This window comes from Genypterus blacodes, unplaced genomic scaffold (assembly GCF_046128005.1).
Source record: "Genypterus blacodes isolate CSIRO-AG114 ecotype Tasmania unplaced genomic scaffold, CSIRO-AGI_Gbla_v1 ptg000348l_1, whole genome shotgun sequence".
Taxonomy (NCBI): Eukaryota; Metazoa; Chordata; class Actinopteri; order Ophidiiformes; family Ophidiidae; genus Genypterus; species Genypterus blacodes.
This window is the reverse complement of record NW_027467132.1, coordinates 1,549,844-1,569,055: the sequence shown is the minus strand read 5'-3', so window position 1 is coordinate 1,569,055 and position 19,212 is coordinate 1,549,844. Positions and strand designations below refer to the sequence as shown.

At 43.8% G+C, this 19,212-nt stretch overlaps 2 protein-coding genes and 1 long non-coding RNA gene across 11 annotated transcripts in view; 1 reads left to right on the top strand and 2 right to left on the bottom strand.

Moving 5' to 3' along the window:
- LOC142988760 (protein NLRC3-like) overlaps window positions 1-5,248 on the bottom strand; it is a 28,265-nt gene extending 23,017 nt beyond the window's left edge. For all 6 annotated transcript variants that reach the window (XR_012960622.1, XR_012960621.1, XR_012960623.1 and 3 more), the window contains exons 1-7: window positions 5,173-5,248; window positions 4,789-4,848; window positions 3,961-4,074; window positions 2,951-3,064; window positions 2,606-2,702; window positions 2,088-2,289; window positions 60-1,836 (exon numbers count right to left, since the gene is read on the bottom strand). Coding sequence is in view for 3 of the 6 variants with exons in the window: in XM_076138005.1 (XP_075994120.1) it covers window positions 60-1,836; window positions 2,088-2,289; window positions 2,606-2,702; window positions 2,951-3,064; window positions 3,961-4,074; window positions 4,789-4,838 (2,354 nt within the window). In the remaining 3 variants the exon portion in view is untranslated. The remainder of the gene's footprint in view (window positions 1-59; window positions 1,837-2,087; window positions 2,290-2,605; window positions 2,703-2,950; window positions 3,065-3,960; window positions 4,075-4,788; window positions 4,849-5,172) is intronic.
- A 2,136-nt stretch (window positions 5,249-7,384) lies between these two features.
- Window positions 7,385-16,031, bottom strand: LOC142988759 (protein NLRC3-like). 4 transcript variants are annotated; one of them, XM_076138001.1, is made up of 12 exons: window positions 15,956-16,031; window positions 15,550-15,630; window positions 14,536-14,649; window positions 14,069-14,218; window positions 13,651-13,729; window positions 13,148-13,349; window positions 10,070-11,846; window positions 9,822-9,995; window positions 9,566-9,739; window positions 9,140-9,313; window positions 8,974-9,020; window positions 7,385-7,968 (listed from the first exon to the last, which is right to left on the bottom strand). In XM_076138001.1, the coding sequence occupies exons 2-12, from the start codon at window positions 15,618-15,620 to the stop codon at window positions 7,436-7,438; spliced, it is 3,495 nt and encodes a 1,164-aa protein (XP_075994116.1). In that variant the 5' UTR covers window positions 15,621-15,630; window positions 15,956-16,031; the 3' UTR covers window positions 7,385-7,435. The 4 variants fall into 4 exon arrangements, with proteins under 4 accessions (XP_075994116.1, XP_075994117.1, XP_075994119.1 ...); XM_076138002.1 differs by having other exon boundaries at window positions 15,550-15,625; window positions 15,956-15,971; XM_076138004.1 differs by lacking the exon at window positions 9,566-9,739.
- A 640-nt stretch (window positions 16,032-16,671) lies between these two features.
- Window positions 16,672-18,389, top strand: LOC142988823 (uncharacterized). The gene is made up of 3 exons (XR_012960628.1): window positions 16,672-17,115; window positions 17,460-17,521; window positions 17,957-18,389. It is a non-coding gene; the product is annotated as an uncharacterized LOC142988823 (long non-coding RNA).
- Window positions 18,390-19,212: the final 823 nt, after the last annotated feature.

Genomic DNA, 19,212 nt, shown 5'->3' with positions numbered 1-19,212 from the left:
AATCGATATATTTCTATTCCCTAAAATGATGAATAGCTTTATATGATCACCACACTTACAGAGTTTTCCTGGAGGCTTTGACCACTGGCAGCAGCCGGAGAAGACCCTCCTCTGAAGCAGGGTATTTCTTCAGGTCAAACACATCCAGATCTTCCTCTGATGACAGTAAGATGAAGGCCAGAGCAGACCAGTGAGCAGGAGACAGTTTGTCTGTGGAGAGACGTCCTGAGCTCAGGTACTGTTGGATCTCCTCCACTAGAGAAAGATCCTTCAGCTCACTCAGACAGTGGAACAGATTGATGCATCTCTCTGCAGAGACCTTCTGATTGATCTTCTCCTTCATGTAGTGGACTGTTTCCTGGTTGGTCTCTGAGCTCCTTCCCGTCTCTTTCAGGAGACCCTGTAAGAGAGCCTGATTGGTCTGCAGTGAAAGGCCCAAAAGGAAACGAAGAAACAAGTCCAGATGTCCATTTGGACTCTGTAAGGCCTTGTCCACAGCACTCTGGTGGAGACTTGTTAGTGACTGAGAGGTAGGTTGATCTTCTGACAGCAGGTTGACTCCAGAGTTGATGAATGTCAGATGCACATAAAGAGCAGCCAGAAACTCCTGGACACTCAGGTGGACAAAGCAGAACACCTTGTCCTGGTACACTCCCCTCTCCTCTTTAAAGACCTGAGTGAACACTCCTGAGTACACTGAGGCTGCTGTGATGTTGATGCCACACTCTGTCAGGTCTGAGTCATAGAAGATCAGGTTTCCTTTCTGCAGCTGAATCAAAGCCAGTTTTCCCAGAGACTCCATCATCTTCCTGCTCTTTTTATTCCAGACTGGATCAGTCTCTGCTCCTCCATCATACTTGATGTTCTTCAGTTTAGTCTGAACCACTAGGAAGTGGATGTACATCTCAGTCAGTGTCTTGGGCAGCTCTCCTCTCTCTCTGGTCTTCATCATGTCCTCCAGAACTGTGGCAGTGATCCAGCAGAATACCGGAATGTGGCACATGATGTGGAGGCTTCGTGAGGTCTTGATGTGGGAGATGATGCTGCTGGCCTGCTCATCATCTCTGAGTCTCTTCCTGAAGTATTCCTCCTTCTGAGGGTCAGTGAACCCACTGACCTCTGTCACCATGTCAATGCTCTCAGCAGGGATCTGATTGGCTGCTGCAGGTCTTGTGGTGATCCAGAGGCGAGCAGATGGAAGCAGGTTCCCCCTGATGAGGTTTATCAGCAAAACATCCACTGAGGTGGACTTTCTAACATCGGTCAGGATCTCACTGTTGTTGAAGTCCAGAGGAAGCCGACACTCATCCAGACCATCAAGGATGAAGAGGACCTGAAAGCCCTCAAAGCTGCAGATTCCTGCTTCTTTGGTTTCAGTAAAGAAGTGATGAAGAAGCTCCACCAAGCTGAACTTTCTCTCTCTCAGCACATTCAGCTCTCTGAAGGTGAATGGAAATGTAAACTGGATGTTCTGGTGGGCTTTGCCTTCAGCCCAGTCCAGAGTGAACTTCTGTGTTAAGAGGGTTTTCCCGATGCCAGCCACGCCCTTTGTCATCACTGTTCTGATTGGCTGATCTCTTCCAGGTGAGGCTTTAAAGATGTCTTCACATCTGATTGTTGTTTCTTCTCTCTGTAGTTTCCTGGATGCTGCTTCAATCTGTCTGACCTCATGTTCTGCATTGACCCCTCCAGCCCCTCCCTCTGTGATGTAGAGCTCTGTGTAGATCTCATTCAGAGGGGTTTGCTTTCCTGCTTTAGCGACTCCCTCAAACACTCTCTGGAACTTCTGCTTCAGCTTAGATTTCAGTTTACGTTGGCACAGTGCAGCAAGCCTTCCTGATGAACAGACAACAGTCAGTGGAGGGAAAACATGGCAAAGAAAAGATGTGAGAGTGGATCTCTTTGAATTTCCTGTTTGAGTGTGTAGAGTTTGTAAGTGTATGATGCAATCTTAACAAATGTTGTACTACTTGTATTTGTAGCTTCAAGCAGTAAGTGAATACTTGTTTGAGGGTGTAGAGTGTGTAAGTGTGAAGCTTTAGTCGTGTTTCCTCTTTCCATCATGTTAGAGCTTTAAATGGTCTTACTGCTGTGCAGAGAGTCAGCCAGTAATTCCTGCTTCATTCTTCTCAGGAAGTTCACTGTCAGCTTCATTAATGCCTCTCTGTTGCTCCTCTGCTCTTCATCCTCACTTAGGCTCTCCAAGCATTGTGGGTAGTCTGTAGTCAGAACCTTCTGGATGCTCTTCAGCTCGTCCTTCACAAACCTGACCATGTTCTCCTCCAGCAGCTGAAAGAGTGGGACATTAGTTTATAGCAGGGGGAGAGAAGATCCTGGTTCCTGATTGGCTGTCAGGTGTGTGTTTACAGTCTGTATTTTGACATACAGACTGTATTTTGACATAGTTCAGGAGTGCAGTTAACAAACATTCTAAATCAAATGGTTTATTAAGATGCAGGTAACCATAGCAACACTTCTGATATTTCACACAAGGTTCCAGTTAACTTTCACTGCGGTCAAATATCTCTTATTTCTTTATCGATTAGATTCTCCTACTGGTGACATCGTCCATATGTAAGTGGGCGGAGCCTGGACATTTACGCACCGTAAATATGGAGTCCAGGTCTGCTGGATGCTGCTGGACACACCCACCAGTGGAAACCTCTGACTGTTTCAGGTGAAAACTGGAGAAATCATGAAACCTTAGCAAACACACAGATTTGTAACAGAAACAAGTGATCTTCACAGGAAACGCTGCTGTCTGCTGGTCCCACAAAGCCGATCAGAGCATCACAGGATCCTTGAATCAATCTTCAGCACAACAGGTAAACTTATGAGCCTCTCTACAAAACACACTCAAACATTCAACACACAGGTGGACAGGGACGTGTCCTTCATTCAAGAAAAAAAAAATACAATGATATCAGAGTGATCTGGTTTAACCTCTGACCTTTCTTCAGCAGACTTCTGTCCATCACTGAATTTCATAGGTTGACTCACGGACCGGTCGCTCTTCACGGACACACAGCTGGGTACAGGAGAGTCTGCCCTCTGCTGGTGAACTCTATAAACACAGCATTGACAACACAACAGCAGATTGTAGCAGAAGGTCATGAGGTCAAAGGTGAGGAGCAAAGGGAAATTGTGAGAAACTGAAAAACATAGTTGTAGTTTGACTTTTTTCCTTTTCAGTTTGATGGTTTGTGGTTTGTTGTGTGATTGTGTTTCTGCTCTCGTAATCTTTGTGAAACTTTTATTTTCACCTTTTTCTTACGTTTACTTACTCAGCATTTATAATGTAAGTCTCTCTCTCTCCCTCTGTGTGCGTGCGTGCGTGCGAGCGTGCGTGCGTGCGTGCGTGCGTGCGTGCGTGCGTGCGTTGACAACACAATGGCAGATTGAAGCAGGTGTGTGTGTGTGTGTCTCAGTCGTTTCTTGTGTTCAGTTTTCAGCTTCATTAATACACATTTCCACCCTTATTAAGGTTTCACTCTGACGTTTAAAGTGAAGTAAAAGTCAGCACAATGTCGTTAACTAACAGTAGCTAAAGGCTAACTACAGGAAGTTTGTGTTTTGTTACCCACATCTTTAAAATCAGATATTTACTGCCCTCTCTCGCTCACTCGCTCTCTCTGTCTCTCTCTCTCTCTCTCACACTCTCTCTCTCTCTCTCTCTCTCTCTCTCTCTCTCTCTCTCTCTCTCTCTTTTCTCTCTCTCTCTCTCTCTCTCTCTCTCTCTCTCTCTCTCTCTCCCTCTCCCTCTCTCTCTCTGAGTGGATGATGTGTGTGTGTGTGTGTTGCGAGAGGTGGTTGACTTGAGTTACATGACTTGACCAGCAGATTGTAGGACTTGATACTAGCTTGACTAACAATAAGAAAAGACTAGGTATTGACTTAGTATTCATGAGTTGAGACAAAAATACAGTGATAATATCAAAGTGATCTGGTTTAACCTCTGACCTTTCTTCAGCCGACTTCTGTCCATCACTGAATTTCATAGGTTGACCCATGGACCAGTCGCTCTTCATGGACATACAGCTGGGTCCAGGAGAGTTTGCCCTCTGCTGGTGAACTCTATAAACACAGCATTGACAACACAACAGCAGATTGAAGCAGAAGGTCATGAGGTCAAAGGTGAAGAGCAAAGAGAAATTGTGAGAAACTGAAAAACGTAGTTGTTGTTTGACTTAGTTCTTAATCAGTTTGATAGTTTGTGTTTTGTTGTGTGAGAGTGTTTCTCAAACTTTCTGAAACTAGTTTGGCAGCTCATCTTTGCCAGGACTGCCTTGACAAACAGGTTCTTAGTTTAAATGAGCATTTCCTGGTAACAGACAAAAACAAAAACACATTTCATGTATGGAATGAGTTTTGAGTCTCATATTGTGTCTTTGCAAGACTTCATCCAAAAAATGTAATTTGAATTTCATCGACATGATTGCAATTTAATTTCAAAGTTGTCAACAAAGTGAAAGTGAAACTGTCATTTGAATTCTCTGCACTAAATCAAAGTTATGTTAATTTGTTCCATGTAGTTCCAAAGAGTCTTTGAGGGGAAAGTTCTTGAAACAGAATCTCTAAACGTGGCAGGAATCTAATTCCTTCTAAGCTGAAATCACAGCCTCTGTCTGAATGATGGCACAGACGGTGAGACACAGTCATGTACTGTAGGGGCTGGAGATGGAGTCGGCGAGTTAGCATGTTGGGATTCAGAGTCTTCATCCTCAGTTTGGTAACAGTGTAACACAAAGCTCTATCAAACCCCACCCCTGTGAGACGGGCAGTATTTACTTTGTGTGTGAGTCTGGAGGTCCCTCATCTTCATCACCACAAGCACTCATCTTCAGGACACTACAGAGAGGGAAGCACAAACACACACACATAAATAAACACACACGCACAATAATAACTATAATCTGTATTTGTACAGCACCTCTCATACAGAGCTGCAGCTCAAAGTGCTTTACAAGACAGGAAGAGTCTAAAAGTCAGAACAAGCATAAGAAAAGTAAAGAAGAAGAGTTTATAAAGAGAACAAGTACAGCACCGGCTCACTCAACAACACATATGAAACCAGAGGGATCATATACATAGATACACACACACACACACACACACACACACAGAAACATGAAATATAAACTATGATCCATAAAGTCATCAAATCAAACTCACGCTGCGGCAGTCTTATCCTGCTGCTCTTCCTCATCTGAACCAAAGTCCCTTTCTAACTACACAACATACCTGTGTGTGATGCAGCATCACTACATTTTTGTTCCTGGGTGAGGTCATTAAAAAAAAGGGTCAGCTGACTCATCTGTAACGCCTGGAATGTGTTTTTAATGGCGGAAGAGCGTGTGTGTTTGTGTGTGTGTGTGTGTGTGTGAGGTGGGGGATAGAGGAGGTAGATGGAGGGATGAAGTCATGAAGGCTGCGTGAGACCTGAACTCATTTCCTGTGATATAAAGTAGTAAAGATAATAAAGATAAATAAGACGATGTTGAGCAGGAAGTTGTCACTCATTTGGGTTCATTGGTTGTTGTTTATGGAGGCGGGAGTCAGAGGACATTTGTAATGTTTAGAGTGGTTTGGGTTACAGGACCAGAGAGATGGAGGTAGACTTCAGGAGGAGAGACGGAGTGATGAAGACCACACACACCCTGAGTGAAGAGGAGGGTGGAGCACCTGGACCACACACTGGTCAGGAGCTGTGAACAGGAAGGAGATAAGCGGACTCTATTTCAGGAGGAGGCTGAGATCCTTCATCATGTGCAGCAGAGATCTTCTATCAGTCTGTGGAGACATCATGGAGGTGTGAGGTGAGATAAAGAACATGTCTATGTTGTGTTGTAGATGTGGTTCAGATTATCTTCTGATCTTTGAGGCCTTCAACATGGAGAACCACACAGGGACGTCAGTGGAGAGAGACTACATACCTGCGACCCGAGTGAGACACACACACACACACAGAGGAGGGGTAAAGCTGGGGGTCCTTGTTTCCGTACGCTGCAGCCGGCCTACACAGACCGACAGTATAACAGGAGGCCGAGCGGCGTCCTGGCAGTTACAGGTGTGAGCATGCACAGAGCTTTCTGATGCTCATGTATGATACTGCACACACACACACACACACACACACACACACACACACACACACACACACACACACACCCCTTCAGGCTGCTGCTTCTCACTCTGATGTGTCTGAATGTTAGTGATTATGTGACTTAGTGAAAGAGTCCTTGTCCTCGTCTCTTCCTGTAGGTGTGGACGGGACGGGACGGACGTCCTGTGTGTCAGAGAGGCCACAGACCACTGCAGAGCTGGAAAGGTGAGGATCACTGCAGACTGAACACTTCTCTCACACTGCAGGGAATGACTCCTTCTGCTGGATGTGTTTCTAGTGTTCATCATCACAACAAGTCTTTACGTTGTCTCTCTACAGTTCAGATCACACACACACCAATCAAGGATTCAGGACAGGAAGAAACAGGAAACATGTTTGTATTTCACTTTGTATACCATAAATAAATGTTTGAGAGTGTCTGAAGACATTATTGTGACAAGCTTGGCAGTTGAGAGAAATCAATCAATCGCTTTATTTAAATGCATGTAGATACACTTAGACTACTTCTACAACTATAAGTCAGTTTGGGGGCAAAACAACATGAACACACAGTTAAACATCACACAGAAACACAACATGCAAGAACACCACTACTGAATATTCAAACATACACCCATGTTGTGTTTGCAGTATGTGTGTGTATGTCATCAGCAGCAGCAGCAGCAGAGTCATACTCAGGCCTCTGTCAATAAATGAGCAGTAATGATCAGATGATGCATTTGTGACAGGAGACAGCAGAGCAGCTCAAATATCTGAAATAGATCTAAAAATATGTCTGAAAAGCAAGAAATCCTCATATTTGGAGTCCCAAACTATTCTCATACTTTTATGTTTGTGGAGAGTAAAACCAGAAAGAACAAATGTGATCAAATGAGAGATTTTACTGCTACTTTGCTATAGATGACTTATAAAAGCTTCAACTCGTCAATAAAAAACATAAAGTCTAAACAAACTCCAAACAAGTCCACGTGTCTCTTTATTCTCTTTCTTGCTCCACACTTTCATTCTTTCCCTCTCCCTTTCCCAAGATTTATGGAAATGGAAATGTATAAAATATAAAGTGTATTACACTCCAGAAACAACACATTTGTGCCAAAACAAGCAAATGTATACAAAAATCATCTGTTTGTGTTACATTGAATGGTTCATAGAAAGTGATCCAATACTCAATTATTAGAGATTGAACATGGAAGAATTATCCAGTTAGTAAATGTAAGTGAACACAGATCCTAACATTAATTTTGTGTGTGTGTGTGTGTGTGTGTGTGTGTGTGTGTGTGTGTGTGTGTGTGTGTCAGTGTGTCAGTCAGATCACACAGTCACTGAGGAGTGTGACCTCCAGAGCCCAAACCCAGCATATAGAGTGTGAGTGAATGTGGTGGTGAAGGTGTGGAGGTGGATCAGTGTCTTAGAGACGCTGTAGAAGGACAGAGTGCCAGCAGGACAGTCCACATACACTCCTACTCTGTGAGGGACAGAGGAGGACACAGGGACACTGAGGGTCGTGGAGCTGTTATTGTGACTGACAGAGTAACCATGACGATCAGAGCATCTCAGACTCCAGGACTGATTATTTATTTCTCCAAACCTGCACTCATCTCCGCATCCTTCCCTGCTGATTCCTCTGTAACTCACTGATATATCAACATCTCCTTCCCACTCCACCTCCCAGTAACAGCGACCAGTCAGACCATTCCTACACAGCAGCTGAGCCCAGAAATCAAACCTCTCTGGATGATCAGGATATGACTGCTTCTCTCTCACAAGGGTCACCTTCCTGTTGTTGTCAGACAGTTTGAGTTCTCTGCTCGCTGTGTTTGGGTCCAGTTCCAGTTCACAAAGATCTGATGGACAGAAAAAGACACAAACAGCAGCAGTTTATCATCAAACACAGCTGCTGCCTTTATTATTCATTCATTTATTCACTACTTCACTTTGGACTCTGACTCACTGTCACTTTCTACTGACCAAGTTTGTTATGAAAAAAAGATTTACGTAGTTATTATATCAGATCTAAGAATGAAATCAGACCCGACTTGACTTCTCTTTTTATTTCTCAGTTTGTTTCCTGTCATAATTATAATATGCTTTATGTAAACAGGTTTAATGTCTTGGCCAAGAAAGCAGCAGCAGACAGGCAGACATGAGAACAAAGGAGGTGAAACTATCAACTATTCTATCAGAGTCAAACGTCCATTTGGATGGAGAGCATCTGGACGACAAACAGATGAGACACAGACACAGTCACAAGTCCTTTAGAACGGATAATAATTATCTAAAAGAAATCAGCTGTGATCATTTCAAGCCCCTGTGTGAGTTGTTGGAAGTGGAGGGGCAGAGAACTTCAAAGCTCTTTTACCAACTCAGTGCCAACACAAGGGTCTGACCACTGCAGAACATCTAGAGCAGGAGTCTCCAACACTTGGCTCATGTCAAGGTGACACATGGAAACATCTGACCATCAGCTGCTGCCAGCAATTCTGTTTCAATCTTATAGACACACAGCAGCCTTTACTGCACACTGGAAGGCCTGGACTTTACTAAATCACTAATCTATCACTGCATCAGTCAGCAGCAGCCTGGATGCACCATGTTTTTTTGGATTTGATTCCAGATTGACACCTGTGGTTAAAATGATGAACTAAATTGGAGCAAAATCCCAGAAGCTTCAGTGTTTCATGAGGAATGTTCTGCTGAGTGTGGTGATCTCCTACTCCACATGGAGGTCAGATGGCTGAGCAGGGGTAAGATACTGCAGCCATTCATTTCCTTGCTGAAGGAAATCAAGGAGACAGGAGTTTGTTTGTCTGCTGCTTTGATCTGATGAATCAAAGTCAAATTAAACTTACATTTCCTCAGACCAGCTTCGATCCTCTGCTGTCCATCATGATCCATCCTGAAGCAGAGACACAGAGACACGGCAGCAGGTTATTGATTGTACATTTTGAGTTCTTCCATTTAACTGACAAGGACACTGTCAACACCTGAGTGTCCACTCTGTAGTTGTGTCCTTGCCTGAGAGTGTCCAGTCTCCAGAGTGGACTCTCGAGTTCAGCAGACAGCAGCTTCTCTCCTGTGTCTCCTGGATGGTTGTAGCTCAGGTCCAGCTCTCTCAGACTGGAGGGGTTGGAGATCAGAGCTGAGGCCAGAGAAGCACAGCCTTTCTGTGTGATCATACAAGCTGACAGCCTGAAAACACACACACACACACACACACAAACACAGGGAGAGAGAGAGAGAGAGAGAGATTGTGTAAATAGGAGTTGGAGAAACATGCCCCTGAAAGGACCTTAAATATCAAGCAGGAAACAAAAATGTCTTAATAAAATGTTTGCACCATGGCTTCTTTAGCAGGAACATCCTACAGGTTTAATGTCTGTTCAATGACATCATCTGCATCCACATTCAAATGGGCAATTACATAAAGAGCAGAGTCCTGACCTGAGAGTCTCCAGCTTACAGTGTGGTCTTTCCAGTCCATCAGACAGCAGCTTCACTCCTGAATCCTGCAGGTCATTGTTACTCAGGTCCAGGTCTCTGAGAGTGGAGGACTGGGACCGGAGGACTGAGGACAGAGCTCCACAGCTTCTCTCTGACAGATTACAGAGGCTGATTCTGTTGAAAGAGTCATGGTTGTAAATTCAAACATCTAAGATCTAAATAAAGTCTGCAGGGTTACAAACAAATTGATCCTGACCTGAGAGTCTCCAGCTTACAGTGTGGACTCTCCAGTCCATTAGACAGCCACTTCACCCCTGAATCCTGCAGGTCATTGTTACTCAGGTCCAGGTCTCTGAGACTGGAGGACTGGGAGCTGAGGACTGAGGACAGAGCTTCACAGCTTCTCTCTGACAGACAACAGCCACTGAGCCTGAAAATAAATTGTTGAACATTTTATTTCTTTTCTGTAAAAAGGTCAATATCTTTGAGTGTCTCCACACTTACAGAGTTTTTCTGGAGGCTTTGACCACTGGCAGCAGCCGGAGAAGAGCTTCCTCTGAAGCAGAGTATTTCTTCAGGTCAAACACATCCAGATCTTCCTCTGATGACAGTAAGATGAAGGCCAGAGCAGACCAGTGAGCAGGAGACAGTGTGTCTGTGGAGGGACGTCCTGAGCTCAGGTACTGTTGGATCTCCTCCACTAGAGAAAGATCCTTCAGCTCACTCAGACAGTAGAACAGATCGATGCTTTTCTCTGCAGAGACCTTCTGATTGATCTTCTCCTTGATGTACTGGACTGTTTTCTGGTTGGTTTCTGATCTCATTTCCGTCTCTTCCAGGAGTCCCTTTAAGAGAGCCTGATTGGTCTTCAGTGAAAGGCCCAAAAGGAAACGAAGAAACAAGTCCAGATGTCCATTTGGACTCAGTAAGGCCTTGTCCACAGCACGCTGATGGAGACTTGTTAGTGACTGAGAGGTTGGTTGATCTTTTAACAGCAGGTTGACTCCAGAGTTGATGAATGTCAGATGAACATGAAGAGCAGCCAGAAACTCCTGGACATTAAGGTGAACGAAGCAGAACACCTTGTCCTGGTACAGTCCCCTCTCCTCTTTAAAGACCTGACTGAACACTTTTGAGTACACTGAGGTTTTCCTGATGTTGATGCCACAATCTGTGATGTCTGATTCATAGAAGATCAGGTTTCCTTTCTGCAGCTGATGAAAAGCCAGTTTTCCTAGAGACACGATCATCTCCTTGCTTTTCTTATTCCAGACTGGATCAGTCTCTGCTCCTCCATCATACTTGATGTTTTTCAGTTTAGTCTGAACCACCAGGAAGTGGATGTACATCTCAGTCAGGGTCTTGGGCAGCTCTCCTCTCTCTCTGGTCTTCATCATGTCCTCCAGAACTGTGGCAGTGATCCAGCAGAAGACTGGAATGTGGCACATGATGTGGAGGCTTCGAGTGCTTTTGATGTGGGAGATGATGCTGTTGGCCTGCTCATCATCTCTGAGTCTCTTCCTGAAGTACTCCTCCTTCTGAAGGTCAGTGAACCCTCTGACCTCTGTCACCATGTCAATGCTCTCAGCGGGAATCTGATTGGCTGCTGCAGATGTTGTGGTGATCCAGAGGCGAGCAGATGGAAGCAGGTTCCCCCTGATGAGGTTTATCAGCAGAACATCCACTGAGGTGGACTTTCTAACATCGGTCAGGATCTCACTGTTGTGGAAGTCCAGAGGAGGTCGACACTCATCCAGACTGTCAAGGATGAAGACGACCTGGAAGTCTTCAAGGCGGCAGATTCTTGCTTCTTTGGTTTCAGTAAAGAAGTGATGAAGAAGCTCCACCAAGCTGAACTTTCTCCTTCTCAGCACATTGAGCTCTCTGAAGGTGAATGGAAATGTGAGCTGGATGTTCTGGTGGGCTTTGCCTTCAGCCCAGTCCAGAGTGAACTTCTGTGTTAAGAGGGTTTTCCCGATGCCAGCCAAGCCCTTTGTCATCACTGTTCTTATTGGCTGATCTCTTCCAGGTGAGGCTTTAAAGATGTCTTCACATCTGATTGGTGTTTCTTCTCTCTGTGGTTTCCTGGATGCTGCTTCAATCTGTCTGACCTCATGTTCTTCATTGACCCCTCCAGCCCCTCCCTCTGTGATGTAGAGCTCTGTGTTGATCTCATTCAGAGGGGTTTGCTTTCCTGCTTTAGTGCCTCCCTCAAACACTCTCTGGAACTTCTGCTTCAGCTTAGATATCAAATTACGTTGGCACAGTGCAGCAACACTTCCTGATGAACAGACAACAGACAGTGGAGGGAAACATGGTGACAAAGAGATGTGAGACTGAAGCTCTCTTTGAATTTTTTCTCCTAATCTTTCTTCCTTTTCTGAATTGGTTTCAGTTTTTGGGAGTTTTCCATGTCTTCCTACAGAGCTCTGTGCTGGTTGGGCACTGTGAGTTGTAGTAGGCCTATAAAGCCCTTTGATACGCTGTATCATGCAAATCAATTAGACTTGATTTGACTACGCTGACATTCTGATGCAATCTAAACAAATCATGTACCACTAATATTTGTGGCTTCAAGCAGTAAGTGCATACTTGTGTGTTTGAGTGTGTAAACTGAGTAACTGTGAAGCTTTAGTCCTGTTTCCTCTTTCCATCATGTTAGAGCAGTGGTTCTAAAACTTTTTACATGGGGTACCACCTCAGAAAATATTTGGCTCTCCACTACCACCACTATGGCCGATGTTAAAATACAGTAGCGTCGGCCTACCCTTCAGCTGCTATGCAAAATGCACACAGGAAGCAAATTTATTCCTCATAACAATATTATTTATTTTGACCTTTGTCAGTCACAGCCACATTGTACAAATTGGTACTAGAGCTCTCTCATATGAACAACTCTCCTATATGGGGCAGTCCCTCTTACACCCGCAGCATGTTCAAACACACACACACACACACACACACACACACACACACACACACACAGACACAGCATTTGAGAACATTAATAACAACTGCATTTCAGTCAAAAACACAAACAACTGTACTACAAACACATAGCATTTTGGCAACTATTTATAACTCTTATAGGCCTGACAGAACAGAAAGTCCTCCTAAGTTGCACCATCATGCTCATATCTGACATAAACAAGTAAATTGGCCAAACCTGCATCATCAGTAGTCTCGTCCAGTTAGATGGAATAATAGCGACTATTTTTAATGCGTTCAATCAGTGTCTTCCTAACGTCATCTGCCATGGCTCCTATTCTCAATGACACTGTGTCATTTGAAAGTGGCACCAAGTTTAACTGTTTGGCGACCTTCTCGCGACACATTATGTGTACCATCTCTTTGGCTAATGGTAGACGCAGCTGTTCACCAGTTGTGTGCTGCTTACCGGCTTACCAGTGCTACTATCGGTAAGGTTAGTAGTGTGCTGTGTGCAAACATTTATGAAAGGCTAAACTTATTAAGTCGCATTTCAATTATCTCATGGTTCAGATATTTTAATTTGATTCCTCCGTGTACCACTACCGTGAGCCCAACTGAGAACGACTGTGTTAGAGCTTTAAATGGTCTTACTGCTGTGCAGAGAGTCAGCCAGCTCCTCCTGCTTCATGCTCCTCAGGAACCTCACTGTGAGTTTCACCAACGCCTCTCTGATGCTTCTCTGCTCTTCATCCTCACTCAGATTCTCTAAGCATTGTTGGTAGTCTGAAGTTAGAACCTCCTGGATGCTCTTCAGCTCGTCCTTCACAAACCTGACCATGTTCTCCTCCAGCAGCTGAAAGAGTGGGACATGAGTTTATAGCAGGGGGAGAGAAGATCCTGGTTCCTGATTGGCTGTCAGGTGTGTGTTTACAGTCTGTATGTTGACAACATAGTTCAGGAGTGCAGTTAACGAATATTTCAAATCAAATGGTTTATTAAGATGCAGGTTACCATAGCAACAGTTCTGATATGTCACACTAGGTTCCCAGTTAACTCTCACTGCAGTCAAATATCTCTTATTTCTTTATGGATTAGATTCTCCTACTGGTGACATCGTCCATATGTAAGTGGGCGGAGCCTGGACATTTACGCACCGTGAATATGGGGTCCAGGTCTGCTGGATGCTGCTGGACACACCCACCAGTGTAAACCTTTGACTGTTTCAGGTGAAAACTGGAGAAATTATGAAATGTTAGCAAACACACAGATTTGTAACAGAAACAAGTGATGTTCACAGGACACTTTGCTGTCTGCTGGTCCCACAAAGCCTGACAGAGCATCACAGGATCCTGGAATCAATCTTCAGCACAACAGGTCAACTTATGAGCCTCTCCACAAAACACTCTGAGGGACAGAGACATGTCCTTCATTCAAGAAGTGTGTGTGTGTGTGTGTGTGTGTGTGTGTGTGTGTGTGTGTGTGTGTGTGTGTGAGAGAGACCCTGACTTGGTATTCACGAGTTGAGACAAAAATCCAGTGATGATATCAGAGTGATCTTGTTTAACCTCTGACCTTTCTCTAGCAGACTCCCTTTCATCACTTCTTTTTCTTTTTCTTTCAGCTGCTCCCTTCAGGGGTCGACACAACAAGTCATCCATGGACCGGTCGCTCTTCATGGACACATAGCTGGGTACAGGAGAGTTTGCCCTCTGCTGGTGAACTCTATAAACACAGCATTGACAACACAACGGCAGATTGAAGCAGATAAATTACTGTGTGTGTGCGTGTGCTCCAGTTAAACGCATTTCCGCCCGTCGCTCTAATGTTGAAAGTGAAGTTAAAGTAAGTAAAATGTGTGTGTGTGTGACTTTTATCTACCTTTGTTGAACACACTTATTGTAAGTCGCTTTGGATAAAAGCGTCTGCTAAATGACCGTAATGTAATGTAATGTAATGTAATGACTTGACCTTGACTTGATATGATGGCTTGAGACAAAAATCCAGTGATCATATCAAATTGACCTGGTTTAACCTCTGACCTTTCTCTAGCAGACTTCTGTGCATCACTGAATTCAATAATTTGATCCATGGACCAGTTGCTCTTCATGGACACACAGCTGGGTACAGGAGAGTCTGCCCTCTGCTTGTGAACTCTGTAAACACAGCATTGACAACACAACAGCAGATTGAAGCAGATGGTCATGAGGTCAAAGGCGAGGAGTTAAGAGAAAATGTGAGAAACTGAAAAATGTAGTAAAAAAATTTAACTTTGTTCTTATTCAGTTTGATAGTTTGTGCTTTGTCCTGCTTTGTGCTTGTGATCTCTTATAATCTTTGTGAAACTTGTCTGGTGGCTCATCTTGGTCAGGACTCTTGACACACAGGCTTTTCTTCTCTATGGGAGTTTCCTGGTATAAACAGTGGATTTCATAAATTTTGTGCCATGAAATGAATCTTTACAAGACTTAATCAAAAGGTGTCACTTGATTTCCGTAGATGATTTATTTTCAATTGCTCCAACAAATCAAGTTGTTGTTTGAATTTGTTCCACATAAAATCATATAAAAGTCCAAAGTACTCTGATGAACTTTATAACCCTGCAGCTGCAAATGTGTGTGTAGCAGATAAAACCTCATCGTTATATGGTCACAATATAAGAAACAAAGATCTGGAACACTCAGTCTTTATTCCATGAGGTCATCATGTAACTTAGAGAAACAGTGAGTTTAACATTAATATGAAATCAAGCTTGAAACGAATTTTCATAAAAACAACAAATCAAACATCGCCACCCACCGGGGACACACATTCTCCAAATGCATAGAGGGGACTTTGAACTGTGGGAGTGTGCAGACTGGTGAGCGTCCAGGAATATACAGGGCCGGCCCGCAACCTTTGCACTTAACTGCAACTCACTCAAGATGAGATAAGATAGGATTTTTTTTATAGGGCCACAAAATGTGTCCTGGACAATGCAGTGCATTATCTGCTGTTAAGAAAATACAGAGAACATAGTGCATACATACAGAGTCATGTGTGATGGGCGCTCTTACTTTGTGCTTGAGGGTCCAGGTTCATGACTGCAGTCTGGAGGTCCCTCATCTTCATCGCCACAAACACTCATCTTCACTACACTACAGAGAGATGGAAACCCACACACATAAGCAAACACACACACACACACAATACTAACAATGATCTGTATTTGTACAGCACCTTTCATACAGAGCTGCAGCTCAAAGTGCTTTACAAGACATGAAGAGTCTAAAAGTCAGAACAAGTATATAAGAAAAGTAAAGAAGAATAAGAGTGAAAGAGTTTATAAAGAGAACAAGTACAGCACCGGCCAGAGGGGTCGTTTTAAAATAGACACAAGTGATACACATATATATATATATCACATACACAGTCTAACGAACATAGTATGTATATAAAGTACATAATTAAGCTCAAACTCACACTGCGTCAGTCTTCCTCTGCTGTACGTCCTCATCTGAGCTAAACTTTCACTTTCTCATTTCTAAGAGCGTGTGGGTGTGTGTTTGTGTGTGAGTGAGCCTTTTAGATTAGATTAGATTAGACTAGATTTCATTGTCATTGAGCAAGTACAGGTACAAGCCAATAAAATGCAGTTAGCATCCAACCAAAAGTGCAAAATGTACTTTAATATGTACAGAATAAACTATATATACAGGTAATACATTAATAAATAGAGAGTAAAATAGTGCAAAATGTCTTTGTGCAAAATGGAAATTGAACTGAAAGGTAATGAAATGATCAGTGCAAATACAGAAAGTGGTGCAAATGGCAGTGGGGTGCAAAATGATGCTAGTGGGGGGATGGAGTAGAGTTCAGCAGTGTCAGTGCCTTGTGGAAGAAACTCTTCCTGAGCCTGATGGTGCGAGAGCGGAGGCATCTGTAACGCCTGACGGATGGGAGGAGGGTGAAAAGTTTATTATGAGGGTGGAAGGAGTCGAGGGAGTATTTTTATGCATTCTGGAAGTAGATTTGACTTTAAATGTGTTTTAGTCATTTGTTGGTACATTTACGTTCAGTTTTTGACTCCACATCTCCTCTCTTATTAAGGTTTCATACTTGTAATGTGAAAGGTTAAGTGCCACAACCGGAAGTGATCTTTCTCTTTACTTTGGTGAGCTCGTCCCACTTCCTCTAATGAAGCCCACGCGCCGTTGTGCCGGAGTGTCTGAGCAACAAACATTTTATTTTCACCTCCTCACAGGCGCAATTTAACGGAAGTTCTCGCACAGTCAGTTTACGTCATTTGTGTAATTTATGTTTAACATCAATTTTCCGGTTTAATCAAGGAATTCACCTCGAGATGCTAAATTTTGTAAAAAAAAAAGCTACTAGCTAAAAGTAGCTAAGCGCTAAGAAGTTGTCGCTCAGTATTCCGGTGGTGCTGCGGGTTCATTGGTTGTTGTTCAGGGAGGGCGGGAGTCAGAGGACATTTGTGATGTTATGAGTGGTTCGGGTAGAGGACCAGAGAGCTGGAGGTGGATTTAAGGAGGAAAACATGGAGAACCACAAGAACCGCACGGGGACGTGAGTGGAGAGAGCTGCAGCCAGCAGGAGAGCCAGACTACATACCTGCGACCAGGGTGAGACACACACACACACACACACACACACACACACACACACACACACACACACACACACACACACACACACACACCAACAAGCTGGGGGTCTGGGGCGGTGGGTGCAGTGTGTCCTTGTGTCCGTACGCTGCAGCCGGCCTACACAGACCGACACTATAACAGGAGGCCGAACGGCGTCCTGGCAGTTACAGGTGTGAGCATGCACAGAGCTTTCTGATGCTCATGTATGATACTGCACACACACACACACCTTCAGGCTGCTGCTTCTCACTCTGATGTGTCTGAATGTTAGTGATTATGTGACTTAGTGAAAGAGTCCTTGTCCTCGTCTCTTCCTGTAGGTGTGGACGGGACGGACGTCCTGTGTGTCAGAGAGGCCACAGACCACTGCAGAGCTGGAAAGGTGAGGATCACTGCAGACTGAACACTTCTCTCACACTGCAGGGAATGACTCCTTCATTCATCTACAGTAAACACACACACACACACACACACACACAAACACGCAGGTGAAGCATCTCTGTCACACTATTTACAGAGAAAGTAAGAGAGAAAAGCAGCTTCATTTTCTTGAATGTGCTGTAAAACTTCCTTTTTCTGCTTGAATAACTCCAGAATTCTCCAGAACAATGACAGCATTTAGGCAGAGGCCCAGTTATTCTTCTTCCATTGTTGCTATAACCCCATGATGTACCACGGTGTAGTGTGACGCACTGTGCTGCGGCGTGATGTGAGATAGAAGCAAACTAAGACCAGATAGTGAGTGATGAACTGCTGACTGATATGAACTTAAAGATCTCTCACGACATCACTTCACACTTTTCCTTCTTTTGTGCAGAGTCTTGTCTCGTCACCTCCGTCTTGCCCGTCTCGTCTCTAGCCCACACCTTCCTGTCCCAGCACCTCACAGGTAAGAGACCGGGTATTGTGGCTTCACGTTAAATTCTCTGTATTTCTTAGGAGTGTTTCACAGTGGAAATGTGTTTGTATTTCACTTAATTTACCATGAATAAAAGTTTGAAACTGTCTGATAATATTGTGAGCTTGGTTGTAGAGAGAAATAAAACGGAGCCCCACACTTTAAAGCAACACTTCCTTATATTCTGAGAGTAAGAACTCTTCTGATGTGGTGTGCGATCAAGGTGCACAGGCTCACTGGCTCCACCATGTGGCTCGAGTCACGAACTACAAGCTCTGGTTATTTTCCCCTCAACGACAAAGACAAGATACACAAGCGAGATATCTTTACTCACACAGAATAAGAGTACCTAAAGTAGGATTAGAGGCTATTAATTTTTGACTCTCTAATAAAGCTGTCCTGTCAGAAACAAGGCTGTCTTCTTTGTTTCCTTTCCTCCAAAACACCAAGAGTGGAGCAGAGGGGTGAACACGGATTTGTGGCAACGTACAAATAACTAGATATAAAAACGTAGAAATAAAGGTGAATCTCATCTAATTTAAAGGTTAAATAGTGTTCTTTTCTTCTCTCTGGTTAGATGGGAGCAGGATGTTGGTTAGTTACTTATTTGCACTCATACAGGTGACGATGCTGGAATATCACAGCTGGATGGAGCTGCAGGTTGAAATAGAATAGATAAAAACGTTTTTTTTTTTTTTTTTGAATGACTGCAGTAAAAACCAATCACAGAGGACAACGACCTTCACTGTCGGAACGACCTTCACTGTCAGGGATGCTGCATTACAGATGACCTCTATCAATGCTTCTCACATTCAATCATCGGCTGTTTAGAAAATGCGTAGACTCAAGACTAACATGTGACTCAATGAATTTTTTTCGAAAACAATATTATTCCAAACGTTCACTGACAAAACAACAAAATGTACGAACAAAAGCTGACTAACCTCTGTCTCCTCCTGGTTCATATCAGGTCTCTGTTCTTCTGTTCGCTCCTCTTTCTGATCCACTCCTTCTTAGAGGGAGTCACTTTCTTTACATTGCTCCCCTCAGGCACTTACAGCAGTCGTATGGTTTCACTCCATGGGGCTGCTGAGAAAACGGCTTTTGCTGAAAACTGCGGCTGCCAGCTGGAGATCCAAGTGCCGCCTCTTCATCTGTAGTTTATCTTCACTTCA